The 24,228-nt window shown below is 39.9% G+C and overlaps 4 protein-coding genes across 4 annotated transcripts in view; all 4 read right to left on the bottom strand.

The window, feature by feature from the left end:
- LOC140242404 (DNA topoisomerase 2-beta-like) overlaps positions 1-24,228 on the bottom strand; it is a 62,643-nt gene that overhangs the window by 33,995 nt on the left and 4,420 nt on the right. The window contains exon 6 of the mRNA XM_072322140.1: positions 23,815-23,952. Coding sequence (XP_072178241.1) covers positions 23,815-23,952 — 138 coding nt within the window. The remainder of the gene's footprint in view (positions 1-23,814; positions 23,953-24,228) is intronic.
- LOC140242855 (uncharacterized) lies at positions 1,868-8,368 on the bottom strand. Its single transcript, XM_072322604.1, has 10 exons — positions 8,243-8,368; positions 7,552-7,695; positions 6,985-7,134; positions 6,462-6,623; positions 5,893-6,054; positions 5,327-5,494; positions 4,835-4,996; positions 4,301-4,410; positions 3,457-3,693; positions 1,868-3,094 (listed from the first exon to the last, which is right to left on the bottom strand). The coding sequence occupies exons 1-10, from the start codon at positions 8,366-8,368 to the stop codon at positions 2,224-2,226; spliced, it is 2,292 nt and encodes a 763-aa protein (XP_072178705.1). The 3' UTR covers positions 1,868-2,223.
- Positions 11,198-16,536, bottom strand: LOC140242760 (uncharacterized). Its single transcript, XM_072322519.1, has 7 exons — positions 16,380-16,536; positions 15,682-15,843; positions 15,034-15,198; positions 14,538-14,699; positions 14,005-14,114; positions 12,819-13,055; positions 11,198-12,461 (listed from the first exon to the last, which is right to left on the bottom strand). The coding sequence occupies exons 1-7, from the start codon at positions 16,524-16,526 to the stop codon at positions 11,591-11,593; spliced, it is 1,854 nt and encodes a 617-aa protein (XP_072178620.1). The 5' UTR covers positions 16,527-16,536; the 3' UTR covers positions 11,198-11,590.
- On the bottom strand, positions 16,885-20,171 carry LOC140242854 (uncharacterized). The gene is made up of 5 exons (XM_072322603.1): positions 20,060-20,171; positions 19,210-19,306; positions 18,194-18,322; positions 17,470-17,613; positions 16,885-17,052 (listed from the first exon to the last, which is right to left on the bottom strand). The coding sequence occupies exons 2-5, from the start codon at positions 19,303-19,305 to the stop codon at positions 16,885-16,887; spliced, it is 537 nt and encodes a 178-aa protein (XP_072178704.1). The 5' UTR covers position 19,306; positions 20,060-20,171.

Below are 24,228 nucleotides of genomic sequence, written 5' to 3'. Positions count from 1 at the left end.
ATCCAAGCTTCTCTAGAGACTGTTCCGTATTTTACATAAACATAGTAGTGTATTATGTAAATCTCTGCTTGCGATGGTACAACATGAACATGCTTTGAAGGCATATTAATTACACAGTGACTGCAGCGTTCTAAATAAATATGGGAAATTTCACATTAATCTGCTTTAATTTTCAAAGCATGATGCCTATTATACGGTTACAGCGACTTCGTTTACACAAGTATAGGCCCTAAATACGTTGTGAGTATTTTTTTTTTTTTAATACAGGAGTAACGCCTATTCTTATTTTCAAATGATGACGTTTTAATTCTATTGAGCTTAAAAACAATTTTGATACACGTCATGCGTATTAAACAAATCTATGAAAAGCAAAACTTACCTCGATATAGACTAGGAATGTGAAGAAGATTCAATCACAAAACGCCGAAAATTCGGAATATACAGCGAAAGATCACTGAATCACTCCTTGCAGTTGAAAAGCTCAAAAGCAAAGTGCCTGTGTTGACTGGATGCGTTTCCATCCCTACGTGAAGTATGCTAATGAGGGCGTCATCAGTGAAACTTTCAGCCAATCCGGTTACTTTTACGTATGCTGTCTCGTAATGCGCTGTGCGTGTAACGCGCGTGGCATTATTGCGTAGGACTGTAGAAAACTGGGACACAGGTGAACATGCCCCGTACCCTTCGTCATCACTGAAACTTTCAGCCAATCAGTTTACTTTTACATACACTGTCTTGTAACGCGCTGTGCGTGCAACGCGTGTTGCATTGTTGCGTAGAACTGTAGAAAACTGGGAGACAGGTGAACATGCCCCGCCTTCCTCACCACTGAAACTTTCAGCCAATCAAGTTACTTTTACGTCCTCAAGTATGCTGTCTCGTAACGCTGAATGCTTTGCAGCGCGCATGGCATTCTTTCGTAGAAAACTGGGGCATACTGTAAGTGAGCATGCCCTGTATTCTTCACAACTGTTACCAACGAGTATTGTCACGACTGTCTGTCAAAACAATATTATTTCTTTTATACATATATTTGAGGAGAAACCATGGTGAAAAGACACACACACACACACACACACACACACACACACACAAACAGAAAACAAAAAGATTGCCAATTTATGGACAAAAATCATCGATGCGTATGGTCATATTTCGCTTTTGTGCTTGTCATGATTACAGCTATATTTACCAAGAGAGTTTAGTCAGACTTTGGTTAGAAAACAGACACGAAAAGACTAACAACGAAAAAAAAAAAAAACCCAAAATGAAAGACACATACACTCATAACTCAAAAGACAGCAAAGAAACAAGAGAACGTGATGAATTACGCAGGTCATTGCACTCATACGTTTTACGGAACCTGATACACTGATGGAAGTACGCTGTATGTTATAATATTATCTGACATTTGCAAAACTATCCCGAGCCGCCCTTCCTCACCCTACACCAGTACCTTTACAACAGACTGTCAAGGACAACAAAAGCCGTCCATATTGACATATCCCTACAGCCCATTACCTGGTATACATAATTTGTTATCCCTCCCATCCCCATTGATTCCCAAGTCCAGGCATGCCTCGCGCACACACACACAGACAGACAGACAGACACGCAGACACTTATACTCATTATACATACTCAACATAACACAATTTCGCCAGCCCTACAACAGGTCAGGCAAATAAGCAATCATCAATTTACGACAATATAAAGAAAATGGAAGGAATGAAAGTGAAAATGTTTGGGTATATAAAGTCAGTTTATTTACAAATGTGGTCATATTGCAAGCAATGAACGTATAACCGTTCAACTGCATACCCCCCCCCCACCCGACATTCCCCAACACTTATTCATTATTCCCCCTGTAACTATTACTACTCGCTGGCGACTTCATGCCTTTGGTATCTATTACTTGAGCTTTGATTAGTTCGGTGTGTTTGTCTTTAGTTGTAAGTGGAATCATAATTCACAGTTGAGTGGTATTTCCGATATTTAAGTCAATATGACTTATAAAAGATAATTTTCACAACTGCTGTTGACAGCCCATGTATGCAGCCATTTCTTCACAATACAGTTTCCGGCCTTTGCGAGTATACTCAGTAGTTCCGCTCAGTTACGTTATACGTCAGATATCGTCCATCATCATCCGAACATTGGTTGCTGTTCCCATTAAGTAACCATACCCCCCCCCCCCCCATAAATCATTTATTGCTTCTCCAGTCAGCAAGAGGATGAATCAGCATCATCCTCTTCTCCCTCGTGTAGCTGGAGATTATAAAGCTTCGTGATGACCTCTTCCAATCTAGGCCTTTGGTTCCACTCAGCGCCACAGATCTCCGTCCCGTAACAGAGTAAGTCACATTGCGCCCTTTCCCGGCCGATGACCATCAGGAGCTTTCCCAGTGCGTAGACGTCCGTGGACGGCGAACACGGCATCCCTTCCAACACACACTCTGGGGCGATATGTCCACACTCTCCAGTGCTTTCGTACTCCTCGATGAGCTCATCGTCCACTGGCACCTCAAAAGGAGAGCTCGTATCGCTGGAGATCCCGAAGTCAATCAATTTTCCTCTCCAAATGTCTTCTTGTTTCGTGACCAACACATTGTCCACTTTGAGATCGTTGTACAGGTAGCCCCGGTCGTGCATGGCTTGGAGTCCCTCCGCTACGTCAATAATGACGTCAAACCAATCCGTTCTTGAGAAGTGTGGTCCCTCGGTATTGAGGCAGTCGGCTACGGTGTAGCTCCGACACTCTGCCTCGCTTCCCAAGAATTCCATAGCGAGGGCTGTCTGACCGTCTGCCATCTTGAAGGAGCCATAAAAGGCCGGGAACCAAGGCAAGCCGCTGAGTGCGCTGTGGATTCGAACCTCGTCTGGGCAGAAGACGGAGAGATGCCAGCCGACCTTCAGGGCCAGGGGTCTCTTGGTGTTGGCATGGCGACAGAGGAAGACCGTGGCTACAGCTCCACATCCGAGTTCGATGCGATCTGTCGTTTCGTCCCACGCGGTGATGTCGGCCATGCTAGATACCACCATGACGTCAGAGGCGAGTCCCTCGCATCCAGAAGACAGCCCAGACAATTCCTCTCTGCAGGAAATTGCAAAATAGTGCAACAATGTCAATGCAGAATTCGGAATGTCAAACGTTGATTTATGTTCCGCGGAAATGCTAAAACATTGATTCCAAACGTTCGGAATATTATTGATATACATCTCGTGTGAGACGATCACATCATGTATGACGAAGTTTGACATTGATAATTATTATTGACACAGTGACTGTCAAAAGTGTACTTTGACTGAAGGAACTGGATAGCAGGTGCACCACTGCATATCAACACAATATCAATAGTCATGATGTTTTCATTTTCACATCATGATCTCTTCGTGTCAATAAACAGTTTTTATGTGACAGGAAAGGTTACATGACATATGTCTTATGAAACTCACTCCTCGCGGCTGTTCCCCCCTGCCCCAAGGAATGGAGGAGTCTGGGATAATAGGATCTCGTTGGACTCTGTCGGAGCATCTCCCACAATCCTCTGCGGCAAGTTCCTGGGCGTGGCTTCCTCTTCTGTGACCTTCGTCACCTTTGGGATGGCGCCCTGGGCCAGATGCTGCAACTCGTCGGATTTTTGGAACGGAATGGTAGTCGGGAGAGAAACGGTTGCAGGGCTGTCCCCAGGGCTGTCCCCATCAAAATGGGTAGGACAATAGAAGTGGTATTAATCGTGGTAGCATAACAATTGCGACAAGTTTATTCATTATTATCATACTTGCTATTCTTCTGTGTTTTCTTTCTCTTATGTTCTCAGTGATAATGATAAAATCATTCTCATTACATCCCATTTTTCCTTTATCATTATAACCATCATAATTATTATACAGTGGACTCCCATTATAACGAAGTCCTTGGGACCTGCAGTTTTTTTTCCGTTATATCAAAATTTCGTTATGACCGAATAAGTAGACAATAAAAACATAGAGCGGATAATGTTGCGGCCTGAAATCTTACTTCGTTGTAACCGGAATTTCGTCATTGCCATTTTTGTTATAACGGGAGTGCACTGTATTTGCTGAAAATTGCATCATCATTGTCGCACATTAATTTGTTAGAGAAGAGGTAAAGAAGGTATATTCAAATTTCATTCATATCAAAAATGCTAAGAGCTGCTATACTACTGTGGTATTTGATGTGCGGTTAGCTTGTCAGTATACCAATAGATTGAGCAGGAGAATACATTATATTGTATGGGCATATTGCCATTTCGCCAAACATCATCGGCAGACTCACTCAGTCTCCTCAGGTGACACAGATTGAACTTTGGTCCGTTGATGAATCTTGGTGACGTCAGTTTGGATGGAAACAGATGACGTCATCGGAGATGGTTTCTGAAGATGGATCTGGCGAGTAATTAGAACGACGAGATATTTTTTAACTAAAATTTAAGGAAATCCCTTCTTGCGATCTATTTTCTAATTGATTTCAAACACACCATCTATTATAGATAAGAGTTGATCTGATTGAGTAGTCACGGATAAAAAGGAACATGATAAAGGTTACGTCTTCACACACAACAAAAAATAAATACTGCTCTTTTCTATGAAGCGTGCACCATTTCATCAAGGGAAAAAGGTACGGCCCCAACGAAATCAATGCATGTGAAAGGGTACAACTGTCGAAGAAATTAATTCTGTATTGAAAGATGATTAGTTGATGAAATTCACTGACAAAAACGATTTGAGCAGGCATTGTTAAGTATAATTTCAAGATATGTTTAATTTCTTTAACTGTTATATTGGCAATAGTAAAATAACTCCATCTCACTTGAAGAGCTTCCTCCGCTCGTCGGCTCTTCTCTCGCTCCTGTCTTAGAGCCTCTTGGAGGTCAGTAACCTCTGCCCTACTCTCCATCCATTTCGACATCATGTCGGCCAGAGGAACCCTGTCACCTTCGCAAGGTGCCACGCCCATAAAAGCAACCAGATCCTGTGGAAGGAGACGCAAAGAAGTAGATTCAACAGCAAAATATCAAATCAATCTTTTTTTTTTTATCCACTGCAAATGACTTAAAACGATTCAAAAACATTTGATTGTGAGGAGAAAAATCACTAGTCTGTCTGACACTTGTCAACCGTGGACACTTCAACTCACCGCTACTGTATAAGGTATAAGTTGATGTAATAGTATTGATGTCATGTTAGCTAAATCAAAACAGGTGAATCTCGCACCAAGCAAAAAGCTTCAACACATCCTTTGAAATTTACCTACTACAGGTAGTGAGTAAATAGCAGAGAAGACACTGCGCAATATTGGCACCTGCATGTCTTTTGTGTTCGATCTGTTCTTCTCCACCTCCGTCTGCAGAGAGAGCTCTTGTTGAGAAACTTTTTCCCGAGTCTCCTTCCATTTTTCCTTGATGGAAGCTAAAACCAATGTAGACTCATTGCCCGGAGTTTGGTCTACACCGCAGAAGTCAGCCAGATCCTGTCGGTATACAAAAAAGTATTCACCCCAATGTTGTCAGGGAACAGTAGATAGAGATAAGAAGAAATACACTGACATGAAAAAGAGAGAAATAAGTATTTGGATGAACTCAGTGCAAATGAGTTATGCTGACAGAAAACGAAGACAGTTTTTAGACAAGAGAGTAGCTGGATTTATCAGTGCATTAGCCAGGTTTACTATAACACTCATAATCAATAACATTGCGCTGTTCCTTTTCCTGCGATATTGTTGAAGTTTTCTTTACCGTCAAAAGTGATGATATCCTCTGTGTAAATTTAGGTATGACTACAACGTTTGGTTAGACTCGACAATGAACAGAGTAGTCGAACGATGATAATAATTGAGATAATGTCTATCATTTAGCAAGCTGCTCGTACCTGCAGGTTCTCCATAGTTTGTGAAGACTTCACACTTTCTCGGAGAAGTGTCGTCTCTAGGTCATTCACCTTTGCCTGGAGCTGGGTCCACGTGGTCTTGATGGCTCCAAAGAGGGTGGAGCCAATGGTGGACCCAGCCACGCCCATCATGTCAACGACACACTGCAGGATGGTATCAGAAAAATGTGTGAAAACTGTAAAACAAAATGCTCCAAGCATATGATCGGTTACTACATTAGAACAAGAATCAATCAATTAGTTTTGTAACAGAATGACCTCCACACCTTGGCAGTGAATTGCATAATGGAAAATGTATTAATTGTAGATCAAATGAATTACGAACAAACTTGTAGCTGATCGAATAAATTGAATGTGCATAGATAGACATGATACTTTTAGAACAGTTAGACTTATAATGATTCATATCTAACGCTTCAAGTTTTCTGTTTGAAGCATCTTTTTCCTATTCCTCACTTCCTTAATTCAGCCATCCTTTCATCCATCCATTAATCCATCCATGTATCAATTCATCCCTCCATCCCTTTTTTCTAACATCCCTTCATGCCTACCTTCAGTATCCCCTCGGCTTCGTTGGCTTTCTGGCTTTCTCCAGCCAGTCTTTCTTGGAGGTCGATGACCTCTGCTTCTTTTTCGTTCCATCTCACCTTGAGATGGTCTAGAATGTTTGAGTCGATGTCAGATGACACCACATTCATGTGGGCGGCGAGGTCCTATATCAATAGGGAAATAGCAAGTACTGGCATGAGGATCATTCATGATTTCAGTGTGGCTATGAATTTCGAATTCTACGGACTGAGCTATTTTCTATTTGTGAGAAAATGTCGATGAAATAACGAAATCGCGTAACATGATTTTATGTACACTACTTCAAGTAAAATAAGGTATAATCAGACGCATTCTACAGAATATATGTACCAAGGAGTGACGCTCCTTGATTCTAGGCGATCAATATAAGCTGAAGATTATGTCTTTCTTGCAAACTAAGAGACGACATGATTGATTATTTCCATCTAAAATGATTTTGCAGTTTTTCCACGTTTGAATCTATGGGAATCACTCTGTAATACCCACCTGGATGTTGGCAGTTTCGATGTCCAGAGCTGTGGCAATCTTTTTGGCATTTTCTCTTGCCTCTTGCCATGAATTGGTCAAACCCGCAAAGATGTCGTCTGGCGAGTTTGACGCTCCAGCAATGTCGAGCCCGACATCACTGGCAAGGATCTGAATTAAGCAGAAAATGCAAAAACAAAGAGACAAATTTGTAATTATAAACTGGTTATATAATTTGCATAAATTGATATAATGCATCATAATCTAGAAGCTTTTCTATGCACTTTACATAATTTCCGTTTTATACATCAGAAAAAGAAAAGTTCTCAAGGATTTTTGAAATTGCTCAATACTTGTCACAGCCTAGTCTGTCTGGCAACACAGCTATTCCACAAAATAGGCGCTGCAACGACAAAAGGGCAATCTCCATATGAACAAGTAGATAAAAATAATGTGTACCGAGCATTCATTTTCAACATGACAGCAAATACAAATAGGTCTGGTTCGTTTAGGCAGTAAATTGTTTTAGGCAGACAAGATGGTAGAATAGTGAGCACAATCCCACAGTTAAGAGAGGTATATACATACCATCAGTTTATCCAGGACATTGTCGTATTTCGTTCCCACAATGCAGCACGCTTCCTGCTGAAGCTGCCATGCTGCTTCCATCCGTTCGAAGACCATATGAGCCGTCTCACACACCCGGTGCTCTCCCATTCGTTGAGCAAATGCCTGCAGTAAAGCAGCGACGGAGACAACAATGGTGGTGACTATATGGTACTAATGGTAATAATTATACGAAGATAACAGTGATTATAATGATAAAGATGGTGCAGTAATGATAATGGTATTGATAATTGTTTCATTATCACCACCAATGATGTAGACGACATGATGATAATTATGAGTTGGTATCTTGATCATGGCATTGATAATTGTTTCATCACTACCGATGATGATTAGAACAATGATAATTCTGAACATAAGTAATATCAGCAAAAACGTCTTTATGTGGACAGTGATTCACATGAAGAGAGCCGAGATGATGTAAAACACAATGACAACTTACCTTTTATTGGTACATACTGTACCAATTAATCCATAAATGACAAGTAGGACTACTAGTCTAGAATCTGCATCATACTAGTTCCTGCCATTGGCATAATTCGTATTATTTTACTGCAAGCTACCTTACTCCTTGAGTTTAAGATTCGATTGATTACCTGACTCCTTCTATCTCCCTCTCAACAAAACTAACATGACTAAGGTGAATATTTACCAGAAGCCTATGCTCCAGTAGTCTGATGTAATTTCTCTGCTCCATACTGTGCAGAAGTAAATTGCCAGAGAGTGCGCAGGTAGGTGCCAAATCTACCTCGGCGCTCTGCACCGCGTACGGTCGCATCATCTGATAATGATTAAAAAAGGAAACAAATAAACAAGGCGAAGAAGAGAATACAACATACATGATGTTAGAGAGTGAGGATATGATTGCAATTTCGGCATGAACTTTGTAACTCTTGCATCTTCTGTATCTACGTACTTACTTACTGTCTCTAAAGTTTACTGTAAATAGTTCGATAGTTTGATTACCGACCTCTTATACTTTGTTTCATTGTATAACATTATGCGTTATGAACATGCTTCATTCTGATTTAGTTGGTTTGTACAGAGACATTAAATGAATAATAATAAGATAAAGTTTAAAGGAGAGAAAATCAAGATCGACCCACCTGGCCCCTAGCTTCGTGGATGATGTCCTGGCTCAAGAGCCGGTTGGTGGAACAATTCTTCAGCATCGCTCCTGCGATACCAAAGAGTTCAGACATCCTATAAGTTTACAGAGAGAGGAAGTTTCAAATTACTTGAACAGAAAAAAAAAGTCATTGCTTATAAATCAATCGTAGATTTAGTCCTTTAATTTGTGATGTATTGCTTTCAGCTACAGCGCAAAAAAAAATATATATTATATACATATCATTCATGACCCAGATGAGTCAAACGTCAAGATGCTTATCGAATGTGATCACACTTCTCTTCAAATGTCAAACGACTTTGATATGAGGTGCGTTTACCACCTTCCAATTAGACTTTCAATTACTTATCCAAGTGTATACTGTGACTTCAAATCCGATATCGTAACAATATATGCCATAACTGTCATGATGTATAGATCTGGTTATTATGATTCGTGTCATATCCAAGCTTCTCTAGAGACTGTTCCGTATTTTACATAAACATAGTAGTGTATTATGTAAATCTCTGCTTGCGATGGTACAACATGAACATGCTTTGAAGGCATATTAATTACACAGTGACTGCAGCGTTCTAAATAAATATGGGAAATTTCACATTAATCTGCTTTAATTTTCAAAGCATGATGCCTATTATACGGTTACAGCGACTTCGTTTACACTCGTTTACACAAGTATAGGCCCTAAATACGTTGTGAGTAATTTTTTTTTAATACAGGAGTAACGCCTATTCTTATTTTCAAATGATGACGTTTTAATTCTATTGAGCTTGAAAACAATTTTGATACACGTCATGCGTATTAAACAAATCTATGAAAAGCAAAACTTACCTCGATATAGACTAGGAATGTGAAGAAGATTCAATCACAAAACGCCGAAAATTCGGAATATACAGCGAAAGATCACTGAATCACTCCTTGCAGTTGAAAAGCTCAAAAGCAAAGTGCCTGTGTTGACTGGATGCGTTTCCATCCCTACGTGAAGTATGCTAATGAGGGCGTCATCAGTGAAACTTTCAGCCAATCCGGTTACTTTTACGTATGCTGTCTCGTATTGCGCTGTGCGTGTAACGCGCGTGGCATTATTGCGTAGGACTGTAGAAAACTGGGACACAGGTGAACATGCCCCGTCTTCGTCATCACTGAAACTTTCAGCCAATCAGTTTACTTTTACATACACTGTCTTGTAACGCGCTGTGCGTGCAACGCGTGTTGCATTGTTGCGTAGAACTGTAGAAAACTGGGAGACAGGTGAACATGCCCCGCCTTCCTCACCACTGAAACTTTCAGCCAATCAAGTTACTTTTACGTCCTCAAGTATGCTGTCTCGTAACGCTGAATGCTTTGCAGCGCGCATGGCATTCTTTCGTAGAAAACTGGGGCATACTGTAAGTGAGCATGCCCTGTATTCTTCACAACTGTTACCAACGAGTATGGTCACGACTGTCTGTCAAAACAATATTTTTTCTTTTATACATATATTTGAGGAGAAACCATGGTGAAAAGACACACACACAAAAAAAAAAACAAACCCAGAAAACAAAAAGATTGCCAATTTATGGACAAAAGTCATCGATGCGTATGGTCATATTTCGCTTTTGTGCTTGTCATGATTACAGCTATATTTACCAAGAGAGTTTAGTCAGACTTTGGTTAGAAAACACACACGAAAAGACTAACAACGAAAAAAAAAAAACCCAAAATGAAAGACACATACACTCATAACTCAAAAGACAGCAAAGAAACAAGAGAACGTGATGAATTACGCAGGTCATTGCACTCATACGTTTTACGGAACCTGATACACTGATAACACTTTGAAATATATTAACAAAGGTAGTGACTGACACACATATCTAATGTTTCACTGGAACAAACGGGATGAACATAGAACAAAAAACAGGAAGTATGTTATCAAGAAAACCATCTCCAAATCCACTCTCCTAAGCCCCCCCCCCCCCCCCCCCGGTTTCTATTCCTATACCATAATGTACTACGAGGTATAATATACCTTCACAACTGTAAAAAACAAAAACAAAAACAAAAAACAAAGACCATCCATACTGATATCCCGAGCCCATTTCCAGACAACTGTCATTCCTCCTACCCCCTTGGTCCCCCCCCCCCTTGGTTCCAAACATTCCTTACCCACACATACATACACATACGCACGCACACACGCATACACAGACAGACAGACAGACACACACACACACATACGGATAGACATACACGTACACTCATTACACAATACATATATTTAACATAACATACTTCTGCCAGTCCTACAACAGGTCTGGCCAATAGGCAATCAGCATTTTACGACAATATAAAAGAAAGTCGAAGGAATGAAAGTGAAAATGTTTGGGTAAGTCAGTTTATTTACAAATTTGTTCATAATTGCAAGTAATGAATATAACCGTTCAATTGCACGACCCCTCCCCCCCCCCCCACCTTCCCCAACACTTATCTCATTTTCCCCTACCACTTTATACTCGCTGGCAACTTCCTGTCTTTGGTATTTATTACTGGAGGTGACCATGCACGTCCTCACAGGTGAGCTAGTGGCTCCGATTAGTTTTTTGTGTGTTTATCTCTAGTTGTAAGTGAAATCATAATTCACAGTTGAGTGGTATTTCCGATTTTTCAAGTCAATATGACTTATTAAAGAGTATTTTCTCAACCGCTGTTGACAGCCCATGTATACAGCCATTTCTTCACAATACAGTTTCCGGTGTTTTCGAGTACGCTCAGTCGTTCCGCTCAGTTACGTTTGCTATATCGTCCATTATCATCCGAACATTTGCTGAGCACTGTTCCCCTGTGTTACGTAACCCTACCCCCCTCCCCATGAATAGATTATTGCTACTCCAGTCAGCAAGAGGATGAATCAGCATCATCCTCTTCTCCCTCGTGTAGCTGGAGATTATAAAGCTTCGTGATGACCTCTTCCAATCTAGGCCTTTGGTTCCACTCAGCGCCACAGATCTCCGTCCCGTAACAGAGTAAGTCACATTGCGCCCTTTCCCGGCCGATGACCATCAGGAGCTTTCCCAGTGCGTAGACGTCCGTGGACGTCGAACACGGCATCCCTTCCAACACACACTCTGGGGCGATATGTCCACACTCTCCAGTGCTTTCGTACTCTTCGATGAGCTCATCGTCCACTGGCACCTCAAAAGGAGAGCTCGTATCGCTGGAGATCCCGAAGTCAATCAATTTTCCTCTCCAAATGTCTTCTTGTTTCGTGACCAACACATTGTCCACTTTGAGATCGTTGTACAGGTAGCCCCGGTCGTGCATGGCTTGGAGTCCCTCCGCTACGTCAATAATGACGTCAAACCAATCGGTTCTTGAGAGGTGTGGTCCCTCGGTATTGAGGCAGTCGGCTACGGTGTAGCTCCGACACTCTGCCTCGCTTCCCAAGAATTCCATAGCGAGGGCTGTCTGACCGTCTGCCATCTTGAAGGAGCCATAAAAGGCGGGAAACCAAGGCAAGCCGCTGAGTGCGCTGTGGATTCGAACCTCGTCTGGGCAGAAGACGGAGAGATGCCAGCCGACCTTCAGGGCCACGGGTCTCTTGGTGTTGGCATGGCGACAGAGGAAGACAGTGGCTACAGCTCCACATCCGAGTTCGATGCGATCTGTCGTTTCGTCCCACGCGGTGATGTCGGCCATGCTTGATACCACCATGACATCAGAAGCGAGTCCCTCGCAGCCAGAAGACAGCTCACACAATTCCTCTCTGCAGGAAATTGCAAAATAGTGCAACAACATCACGCAGAATTCGCAATGTCGAACGTTGATTTATGTTCCGCGGAAATTCTAAAATATTGATTCCAAACGTTTGTAATATTATTGATATACATCTCGTGTGAGACGACCATATCACGTGTGAAGAAGTTTGACATTGATAATTATTATTGACACAGTGACTGTCAAAAGTATTCTTTGACTGAAGGAATTGGATAGCAGGTACACCTCTGTTATTACCACAATTTCAATAGTCATAACGTTTTCATTTTCACATAATATGAAATCTTCATGTTAATAAACAGTTTTCATGTGATTGGAAAGGTTATACATGTCTCATGAAACTCACTCCTCGCGGCTGCTCCCCCTTGCCCCAAGGAATGGAGGAGTCTGGGATAGGCTCTCGTTGGACTCTGTCGGAGCACCTCCCACAATCCTCTGCGGCAAGTTCTTGGGCGTGGCTTCCTCTGCCTTGACCCTTGACATCTTTGGGATGGCGCCGTGGGCCAGACGCTGCAACTCGTCGGATGTTTGGAGCGGGGGAGAAAGGGTTGCAGGGCTGTCACAGTTGGAAGAGGTAGGTTGTCTGGGGGACAATGGAAGTGGTATCAATCGTGTTAATATGACAATTGTGACAAGTTTATTATTCATTATTATCATACTTGCCATTCTTTTATGATTAGGCCTATATTTGCTGAAAATTGCATCATCATCATACATGATTTTGTCAGAGAAGAGCTGAAGAAGGTATATTCAAAGTTGTTGTTGTTGTTATTTTAAAGATCGAAAGAAGAGAGAGAGAAATGGGGCCCTATACAAATAATTTGCCCCAGACAGCACTTATAACATAAAACAAACATTATAGATCTTAAAGAGATATAAACAAGAATATTAAATGCATACCAAGTCTCCTCGAGGGAGCTCATATCGTCTCCACGAGGGAGCTCATATTGTCTCCACAAAGGAGCTCATAAAGTCTCCACGAGGGAGCTCATATTGTCTCCATAAAGGAGCTCATTACGTCTCCACGAGGGAGCTCATATGATATTGATGAATACCTCATATTATTCTTCAGACAAACTCAAATAATTACACAATACACGCGCGCGTGTACCGCACACTAACTCATCCACGTGCACACACTCAACCACATACACACACCTTCAACCACGCACAGACACATCCATATCATGGTTCAACCCAAAATAATGTACAGTATTTAAATAGAGCACACACACAATGATATGTTTTTTACAAAATAGATAAAATTACTATAACTGTATCATTGTTTCGAAAGAAAGAAGAAGATGAAAATATATATATACACAGTGTTTATATCAAGGAGCTCTAAGGCGTTGATACAGAAAAATACTTGCATATACAGAAAAATATTTGCAAAGTTCATTCATACTAAGAATGCTATAAGAGCTAGTGCTACTGTGGTATTTGATGTATTAACTCGTCAGTGTATAAAAGAGATCACACATTTGTGTACAGATATCATCATATCGTCAAATTTTCATCCGCAGACTCACTCAATCTCCACAGGTGACACGGATTGAACTTTGGTCCGTTGATGAATCTCGGTGACGTCAGTTTGGATGGAAACAGATGACGTCATCGGGGAAGTCTTCTGGAGATGGATCTGGCAAATAATTAGAATGACGAGATATTGTTACTAGATTTCACGGAATTCCTTCATGCGATCTATTTTTTTTTTAATTGATTTCAAAAACACCATCTATTATAGATGAGACTTGATCTAAATGAATAATCGCGGATAAAAAGGAATATGACAAAACTTCTACGTCATCACACTAAAAATCATTACTGTGCTTTTCTATGGAACCTGTGCCATTTCATCAAAGGAATTAAGTACGGTACAGCGTAATCAATGTACGCAAAAAGGGTACAATTGTCGAAGAATTTAATGATGTGCCGAAAGATGATTAGCTGATGGATTTCATCCACGCGAACTACTTGAGCATGCACTGTAAAGTATAATCTCAAGTTGCGTGTACTTTCTTTAAGAGTGCAACCGGCAATAGTAATTATCCTCAACTAATACCTGGAGAGCTTCCTCCACTCGTCGGCTCTTCTCTCGCTCCTGCCTAAGAGCCTCTTGGAGGTCAGTGACCTCTGCCCTACTATCCAGCCATTTAGACATCATGTCGGCCAGAGGGACCTTGTCACCTTCGCAAGGTGCCACGCCCATAAAAGCCGCCAGATCCTGTTGGAAGGAAATAAGAGGAGTAGATTCCACAGCCAAATGCCAATTAGTCTATAATTTTCTGTTTTATCCACTGTAAATGACTTAAACGATTCAAAAACATTTGATGTAGGCGATATATCACTTTGTCTGCCTGAAAATGGTTAACCTTGAACACTCGAATTCGCTGATACTGGATAAGGTATATTAGTTGATGTAATATGATATAGTGTTGAAGTCATGTCAGCAAACTTAAAACATATATAAATCTCGTGCCAAGCCCCCCCCCCCCAAAAAAAAAAAAAAGTTTCAACAGTGAGTAAAAAGCAGAGAAAACACTGCACAATTTTGGCACCTGCATGTCTTTCATGTTTGTTCTGTTCTTCTCCATCTCCGTCTGCAGAGAAAGCTCTTGTTGAGAAACTTTTTCCTGAGTCTCCTTCCATTTATCCTTGATGGAAGCTAGCAGTGTAGACTCATTGCCGGGAGTTTGGTCTACACCGCAGAAGTTAGCCAGATCCTGTTGGTTTTCAAAACAAAAAAGAAATATATATATATATATATATATATATATATATATATACCCACGTCAATGTTATCATAGAACAGTAAGGACAAAGGGAGTAGGGAATATTGAAATATTGGTAGGGATACAGATAAAAAAGAGATTTATATACATGTACTGACATAGAAAAGAGAGGAAAACTTATTGGGGAACATGCAAAGAGTTAGATTATAGCCGAAAACGAAGACACATCTTGTAGACGAAAGTGAACCTGGATTTCTCTGAGAATTTGCCTGATTTGTAATATTCATAATCAATTATATTTTATCGTTCCTTTACTAGTGTTCTTGCTGAGGTTTCCTTTACCATAAAAGTGAAATCATCCTCTATGAAATGTTTGATAATATGACTATATCACTTGGTTAATATCAATGCGACAATGAATAGATTAACGACTGATACAATGTCTAGAGATATCATTTAGCAAGCTGCTCTTACCTGCAGATTCTCCTTGGTTTTTGCAGACTTCACCCTTTCTTGGAGAAGCGCTGTCTCCAGGTCATTCACCTTTGCCTGGAGCTGTGTCCACGGTGTCCTGATGGCGCCAAAGAGGGTAGAGCCGATGGTGGACCCAGCCATGCCCATCATGTCAACAACACGCTGCAGGATGGTATCAGGAAAATGTGTGAAAAACTGAAAAACTAATTACTACATTATAAGAATTAATGAATTAGTGTGGTAATAGAATGACATTCACGCCCTGGCAGGGAACATACATAATGGAAAAGACGTATTACTGAAACATAACTTTGTATTTTCCGGTATGTATACATAATTCATCTTTATTAGTTTGTTGATTATCGTTTATTTTTCGTACTTTGTAATGTATATATGCTTCTGATGGAATTCCTGATTTAATTTGTGTTACGTTTTGTTGGAAGAAAAATGAGAATGAAATAATTGAATTGAATTGAATTGAATTGAACTTACAAACTTGTAACTGATCGAAAAAACTGAATGCTGCATAGAAATGAAACTTTTAGAACAATATTAGACTTATAATGATTCATATTTGACTCTTCAAGTTTTCTTCCGTTTGAAGCATCTTTTTCCTATTCATCACTTCCTCTATTCATCCATTCATCCATCCATATATCGATCCACCCCCATCCCTCTATTCTTACAACCTCGCCTACCTTCAGTATTCCCTCTGCTTCGTTTGCTTTCTGGCTTTCTCCAGCCAGTCTTTCTTGAAGGTCGATGACCTCTGCTTCTTTTTCGTTCCATCTCACCTTGAGATGGTCTAGAATGTTTGAGTCGATGTCAGATGACACCACATTCATGTGGGCGGCGAGATCCTATATCAATAGGGAAATAGCAAATACTGGCATGAGGATCATTCATGATTTCAGTGTGGCTATGAATTTCGAATTCTACGGACTGAGTTATTTCTTATTTGTTAGAAAATGTCGATGAAATAACGAAATCGCGTAACATGATTTTATGTACACTACTTCAAGTAAATTAAGGTATAATCAGACGCATTCTACAGAATATATGTACGAAGGAGTGACGCTCCTTGATTCTAGGCGATCAATATAAGCTGAACATTATGTCTTTCTTGCAAACTTAGAGACGACATGATTGATTATTTCCATCTAAAATGATTTTGCAGTTTTTCCACGTTTGAATCTATGGGAATCACTCTGTAATACCCACCTGGATGTTGGCAGTTTCGATGTCCAGAGCTGTGGCAATCTTTTTGGCATTTTCTCTTGCCTCTTGCCATGAATTGGTCAAACCCGCAAAGATGTCGTCTGGCGAGTTTGACGCTCCAGCAATGTCGAGCCCGACATCACTGGCAAGGATCTGAATTAAGCAGAAAATGCAAAAACAAAGAGACAAATTTGTAATTATAAACTGGTTATATAATTTGCATAAATTGATATAATGCATCATAATCTAGAAGCTTTTCTATGCACTTTACATAATTTCCGTTTTATACATCAGAAAAAGAAAAGTTCTCAAGGATTTTTGAAATTGCTCAATACTTGTCACAGCCTAGTCTGTCTGGCAACACAGCTATTCCACAAAATTGGCGCTGCAACGACAAAAGGACAATCTCCATATGAACAAGTAGATAAAAATAATGTGTACCAAGCATTCATTTTCAACATGACAGCAAATACAAATAGGTCTGATTCGTTTAGACAGTAGATTGTTTTAGGCAGTCAAGATGGTAAACTAGTGAGCACAATCCCACAGTTAAGAGAGATATAGACATACCATCAGTTTATCCAGGACATTGTCGTATTTCGTTCCCACAATGCAGCACGCTTCCTGTTGTAGCTGCCATGCTGCTTCCATCCGTTCGAAGACCATATGAGCCGTCTCACACACCCGGTGCTCTCCCATTCGTTGAGCAAATGCCTGCAGCAAAGCAGCGACGGAGACAATGATGGTGACGATTTAGTATGAATGGCAGTAATCATTAAAATAACAGTGATCATAATCATAAAATTGGTGTAATAATGATAGTGGCATTGACAATATTGTTTTTATCACCACCAGTAAAGTAGCTGACAGTGAAAATGATCATAAGTTGGTATAATCATGACAATAATGGCATTGATAATTGTTTTATTACTACCAATAAAGATTGGAACAATGATAATTCTGAACATAAGCAATATCAGCAAAAACTTATATTTCAGTGTCTTTATGCGGACAGTGATTCACATGAAGAGAGTCGAGATAATCTGAAACACAATGAAAACTTATCTTTTTTTTTTCGGTACATACTGTACCAATTAATCCATAAATGACAGGTAGGTCTACTTGTCATGCTTGCCTAGAATCTGCATCATACTAGTTCCTGCCATTAGCACTTGCCATTTGTATTATTTTACTGCAAGTTATACCTTACTCCTTGAGTTTAAGATTCGATTGATTACCTAACTCTTTCTATCTCCCTCTCAACAAAACTAACATGACTAAGGTGAATATTTACCACAAGCCTATGCTCCAGTAGTCTGATGTAATTTCTCTGCTCCATACTGTGCAGAAGTAAATTGCCAGAGAGTGCGCAGGTAGGTGCCAAATCTACCTCAGCGCTCCGCACCGCGTACGGTCGCATCATCTGATGATAAGAAAGGCAATAGAGGGCACAACAATAAACATAAATGTTAGAGAGAATGTGGATATAATTGCAATGTTGATATGAACTGTAACTATTACATCTGTTGTATCTACGTGCCTAATGTTTCTTCTGTTTGCTGTGTAAATAGTCCGACAGATGAGGAGTAGTTGGATTCCCGACCTCAAGAAATATAATATCTTTGTTTCATGATATTGTAAGTTATCAACATGCTTTTTTCTGATTTAGTTGGCGTGTACAGAGAAATAAAATGAATAACCATAAGATAAAGTTTAAAGGGAAGGTAAACCCAAAGAACAATGTGGATTGAGTGAAAGCAGCAACATTAGTAGAACACATCAGTGAAAGTTTGAGGAAAATTGGACAATCGATGCAAAAGTTATGAATTTTTAAAGTTTTGATGTTGGAACCGCTGGAGGAGGAGACTACTAGAGGATATGACGTATGAGTGGACAACAATACAAAGAAAATATAAAGGAAATTCAACAAAAATTCACTTTTCTAGAATTATGAAAGAGCAATGGACCAACCGCTTTCAGAAAGCAGGGGGAATAATTGCTACCCTTAACATATGTCAACATCAAGTTGATGGAATTTGTAATTTTCATGAAAAATGGATTTTTGCAGAATTTTCTTTATATTTTCTTGGTATTGTTGTCCACTCATACGTCATAACCTCTAGTAGTCTCCTCATCCAGCGGTCCCAACATCAAAACTTTAAAAATTCATAACTTTTGCATCGATTGTCCGATTTTCTTCAAACTTTCACTGATGTGTTCTACTAATGTTGTTGCTTTCACTTAATCCACATTGCTCTTTGGGTTTACCTTCCCTTTAAAGGAGAGAAAAGCAAGGGAAGATCGACCTACCTGGCCCCTAGCCTCGTGGATGATATCTTGGCTCAAGAGCCGGTTGGTGGAATAATTCTTCAGCATCGCTCCGGCGATACCAAAGAGTTCAGACATCCTACAAGTATACAGAGAGAGCAAATTTCAAATCAATTTGAAAGAACAACAAGAACAAAAAAATCAGTGTTTTTAAATCAATCGCAGATTTAGTCCTTTAATTCGTTGCATGTTACTTTTGTTAGCTAATGACAAGAAACGCAAATCATAACCCAAGTGACTCAAAGACAAAGGTGTCAAACGAAGATGATCACATCGCGCTTCAAACAAATCTAATATGAAGCGCGTTTACCACTTTGTAATTAGATTTTCATTTACTTATACAACTGTAGGCCCTATTAAACCCGATGTAGTAACAATAATACATGGCAAATACATAGCTATCATGATGCATATATCTAGCTATTATGATTCGCGTCATATCCAAGCTTTTCAGGAGATTTTCCCGTATTTGACATAAACATGACAATGTATAATCTAAATCTCTGCTTGCGACGTACAACAATAGGAACATGCTTTGAAGGCATCTTCATCTAACAGTAACTGCAATTTTCTAGATATAAATGGGAAATTTCACTTTAAACCTGCCTTAATTCCCAAGACATGATGCCTTACGGTTACAGCGACTTCGTTTACACAAGTAGGCCCTATATACGGTGTGAGTAGATTTTTTTTTTATTTTATTTTTTTTTTACAGGAGTAACGCCTATTCTTTGCTTCCAATGTGAGTATAACGTTTAAATTCTATTGAGCTAAAAAACAATTGTACGTCACTTTATCAAACAATCTATCTATATTCAAAAGCAAAACTTACCTCGATAGACTAGGAATGTGAAGAAGATTCAATCACAAAACGCCGAAAATTCGGAAAATACAGCGAAAGATCACTGAATCACTCCTTGCAGTTGAAAAGCTCAAAAGCAAAGTGCCTGTGTTGACTTGATTCGTTTCCATCCCGACGTGAAGTATGCTAATGAGGGCGTCATCAGTAAAACTTTCAGCCAATCGGGTCACTCTTAATACGATGTCTTGCAACGCGTTGTGCGTGCAACGCGCATGGCATTGTTGCCTAAAAAACTGGGACACATGTGAATATGCCCCGCCTTCCTCATCACTGAAACTTTCAGCCAATCAGGTTACTCTTACGTTCGTTGTCTCGTAACACGGAATGCGTGCAGCGCGCATGGCATTGTTGCGTAGAAAACTGGGACACAGGTGAACATGATCCGCCTTTGTCATCACTCAACTTTCAGCCAATCAGATTACTTGTACGTACGCTGTCTCCTAAGACCAGGCGTCCACTAGGGCGCGGACAAGACGCGGACAAGCCCCGGAATGCAAATTTGGTATTCCGCACTCCTTCGGGAACCTGTCCGTACGTTCCTGAACGTGTCCGCTCACTGTCCTAAACATGTCCGGGCGTTTCCGCACCTTCGGGAGAGAGAAAAATTTCCGCGTCCAAATTTTGATCGAGACCAAAATTTGGACGCGGAAATGAACTTCCTGACACCTTCGGCGACTTGTCCTGACGATGTCCTGAGGATGTCCCGCTTGTCCGGAACCCTTCCGCTCCTTCCGCACACGCTCCGGAAAGAATCCCGCGGTGTGGGGAAGCTTCCCGAATGAAAGCGGAAGACACCAGGAATGTTTTAGGACAGCGCGGAGCCGATGCGGATCTATATATGCAAGTGTCCGGAACCGATGCGGAAATTTTGTGAACCGATGCGGAAATTTTGTGATCCAGACACGAAAATGTCGACACTTTCCGCGAGCGTCATGCCAATGAAACGCAAAATGAGCAAGAAGGGAGGCGAGGCCCCCATGCAAATATCCCCATCACAGGCACACCTTTCGTCTAGTGATGAAGAACAGGTAAATCTAAGGAATTTCCGGTCCCAGAAGACAAAGAAGAAGGGAGTAGAGACTATGCCAAAAGCAACCAGAAAGAAGTGAAATCAGCCCCCTAACTTCCTAATAAGTTTGTTTTGATTTGATCTTTTCAGAAATTATCTTTCATCTGAGTGACTTTCCTGGTTCCTATTACTTACTACAGCACATTTCCCTTTATGTTGTTTTCGTATTTTATTTGCAAAAACAAACTAGGTTGTCACATGTGACAGCCCAGCTGAAAAATTACAAAAGTAGGTGGAAGTACACTCAGAAAAAAAAAGCATAATATTTTTGGCTAAATATTAATGCAACCACATGAACAAGTTTTTATTTATACGTAAATACTTTCTAATGATACAACATAGGTCTATTAGAACAAAAGACAAATTCATCACACTAAAAAGCATGAATTCAATTGCAAAGATGTACCTGTGGTCTCATTACAATGCAATATCTTTGAAGCCCAAAATAACAATGAAAGCTAAAGATGGAGGAAAATGAAGAATTTTCTGTCACTTCAAAATTCAAGTGAAATGAGAGAAAAGGCAATAAATCATGAACTCGAAAAAGTGTTAAATTTCTGTCTTTCTTTTGTTTTATTTTTTGCTGAGTGTATATATTTAACTACACATTAAGCATCACAAATACTTTCAGAAATATTCTTTACCTGAATGATTTTCGGAGTTGTTATTACCTAATATTTTTTTCTTCTCTTTTTGTTTTAGTTGCAAATAAACTCGATTGTCCAATTTGACAGCCCAGCTGAAACCCTCCCCCCCCCCCCAAAAAAAAAAGTAAATTAAAGTAGGTTACAAATATTTCCCCATTTTTACACTTCATTGACAATAGGCTAGTAAGCTCTAAGCATAAAAAAAAAAATTCTCGGACTTGAAAATGTTCAAAAGTGATCAAAATAAGGGAGGGTTAGAGATGCACAAGGGTAAAAATCAGACAAAGGAAAACAAATTTAATGATTGGGATCATTTTGGCATGCTCTACAGAAGTATCAGACCAAACGTGTATATACTTCACGATGGATAAAGCACAGGTCTAAAAAAGGGAATAAAGAATGTATATATATATATATATATATATATACAGTGTATATATATATATATATATATATATATATATATGTAAGTAACGAAACTGCAACAAAGTTCATGCTGTATTCACCAACGGTTTATTTCTTGTGAAGAAATAAATCGTAGTGAATACAGCATGAACTTTTTTGCAGTTTTGTTACTTATCTTTTTATCTTGGCCACGCGTGGATTACCTTATCAACATGATTATATATACATTATGTATCAGTATATACATTTTCATGTATGTTATATATATATATATATATATATATATATATATATATATATATATACATATTCTATATGGTTCAAAAAGTTTGTGAATATCATTCATGTGACTGTAGGCAGAGACAAAAATTGTTCTCCCAGATGAGACAAATTAAAAAAAAAAATGAGTAGTCGGCCGACATGCAGACAATCCTATTCTTCGACTTTTGGGGGTCACATTTATCAAATGATATTGACCAATCATATTAATATAATATCAGCCGCTACTGCGGAAGCACAACAAGGAGCATCAATGACGGCTAGCAGTCAAATGAGGAAAAGTCAAAGTCAGCGCCAAATTTATACCTTTCCGTTTTCCTGGTATTGTCCGCAGTTTGTCCGCGTGCCTAACTTGTGTTGTCCGGAAGGCATCCTGATTGTCCGCGTTCATTCCTGGTGTAATCCTAGATGTTTCCGCGCTGCCCGGCTACGATTAGCATATTCCGAGGTATTTCGCGCTCTTCCGGAGTGATTCCTAGGAATGTCCGCAGTCAGTCCGCGGACAGTCCGCGGACAGTCCGCGGACAGTCCTAGGAATGTCACAGGACAAGCCGATTCACAAAGTTATTCCGCGTCTGTCGCGGACAGGATGCCGAAATAACAAAATTTGCTTCCGCAACCCTTCCGGAGCTTGTCCGCGCCCAAGTGGACGTCCGCCCTAATGCGGAATGCTTGCAGCGCAGTGGCATTATTGCTTAGCAAATTGGGGCATGCTGTAAGTGAAAGAACATGGTCACAATCAAGAGTATAGAAGCGCATACTCCTACTCACCGGCATGCAACATCAAACCCTTTGGTTCATATGTTCACTACAGTCTGTCAAACAATATAATCACTTTTATACATTCAAAGTATTTTTTTTTTTGGGGGGGGAAGAATAGTATAAAAATTAAAACAAAAGATTGCCAATTTATGGACAAAAATCATCAACGCGCATGATATTATGGTCATATTTTTATTGTGTGCTTACCATGCTTACAGCTATTTTAATAAGAGAGTTTAGTGTAACTTTGGTTAGAAAACACACAGGAAAAGACTAACAAAGAAGCAAACCAACGAAATACCCTCGTACTCAAAGACAGCAAAGGAACAAGAGGATATGTATTACAAAGGTCATCGCACTAGTGAGTTGCACACAACCTGATACATCTACACCAAAGTCAGATTTTTCAGTTTGAAGAAAATAAAATCATGAAAATCATAAAAAAAAAATGATTGTATTGTTGGTTTATTATGTTCAAAACCCACTTCTACGCAATGTCATGCACAAAACACCACAGTCGTTGAAGATTAACAAGAAACAAAATAGTTACGCCTATAACTTACCCCTTCCAGAAACTCTTCACCGAGTTGACAGTCATGAGCAAAGTTCGCAGAAGGGAGGACCATATTCTCTCTGGTCTGAGAGTCAAAAGTAGGCTTCTCAATCCAACAGTTTACAAAGACAAACATGTGGTCCTTGATCTGTTGAAAATAAACGTATCCATTGTACAAGTCTGATAATCATGATACCATGATACCAACTGACAATCGGCATATCGCAGCATCATATGGAGATTACCTACTCTTGGAAATCCAACAAATATTTTGTTACTGGTAACATTAAGGAGTAGCAAGAGTTGATAGTTCCTTTGGCCAATTAAATGGAAAGAAGGCAGACTCTTTTTCTGAGCCACAAAACACAATACAGCTGTTGTCTCAATGGAATTAACGAGTAAAAAACATCCAATTCAAATGCGA

The sequence above is a fragment of the Diadema setosum genome, chromosome 19 (genome assembly GCF_964275005.1).
Source record: "Diadema setosum chromosome 19, eeDiaSeto1, whole genome shotgun sequence".
NCBI classification, from domain to species: domain Eukaryota; kingdom Metazoa; phylum Echinodermata; class Echinoidea; order Diadematoida; family Diadematidae; genus Diadema; species Diadema setosum.
Note: the sequence above shows the minus strand (reverse complement) of the source record. Positions and strands in the feature narration are given on the sequence as shown.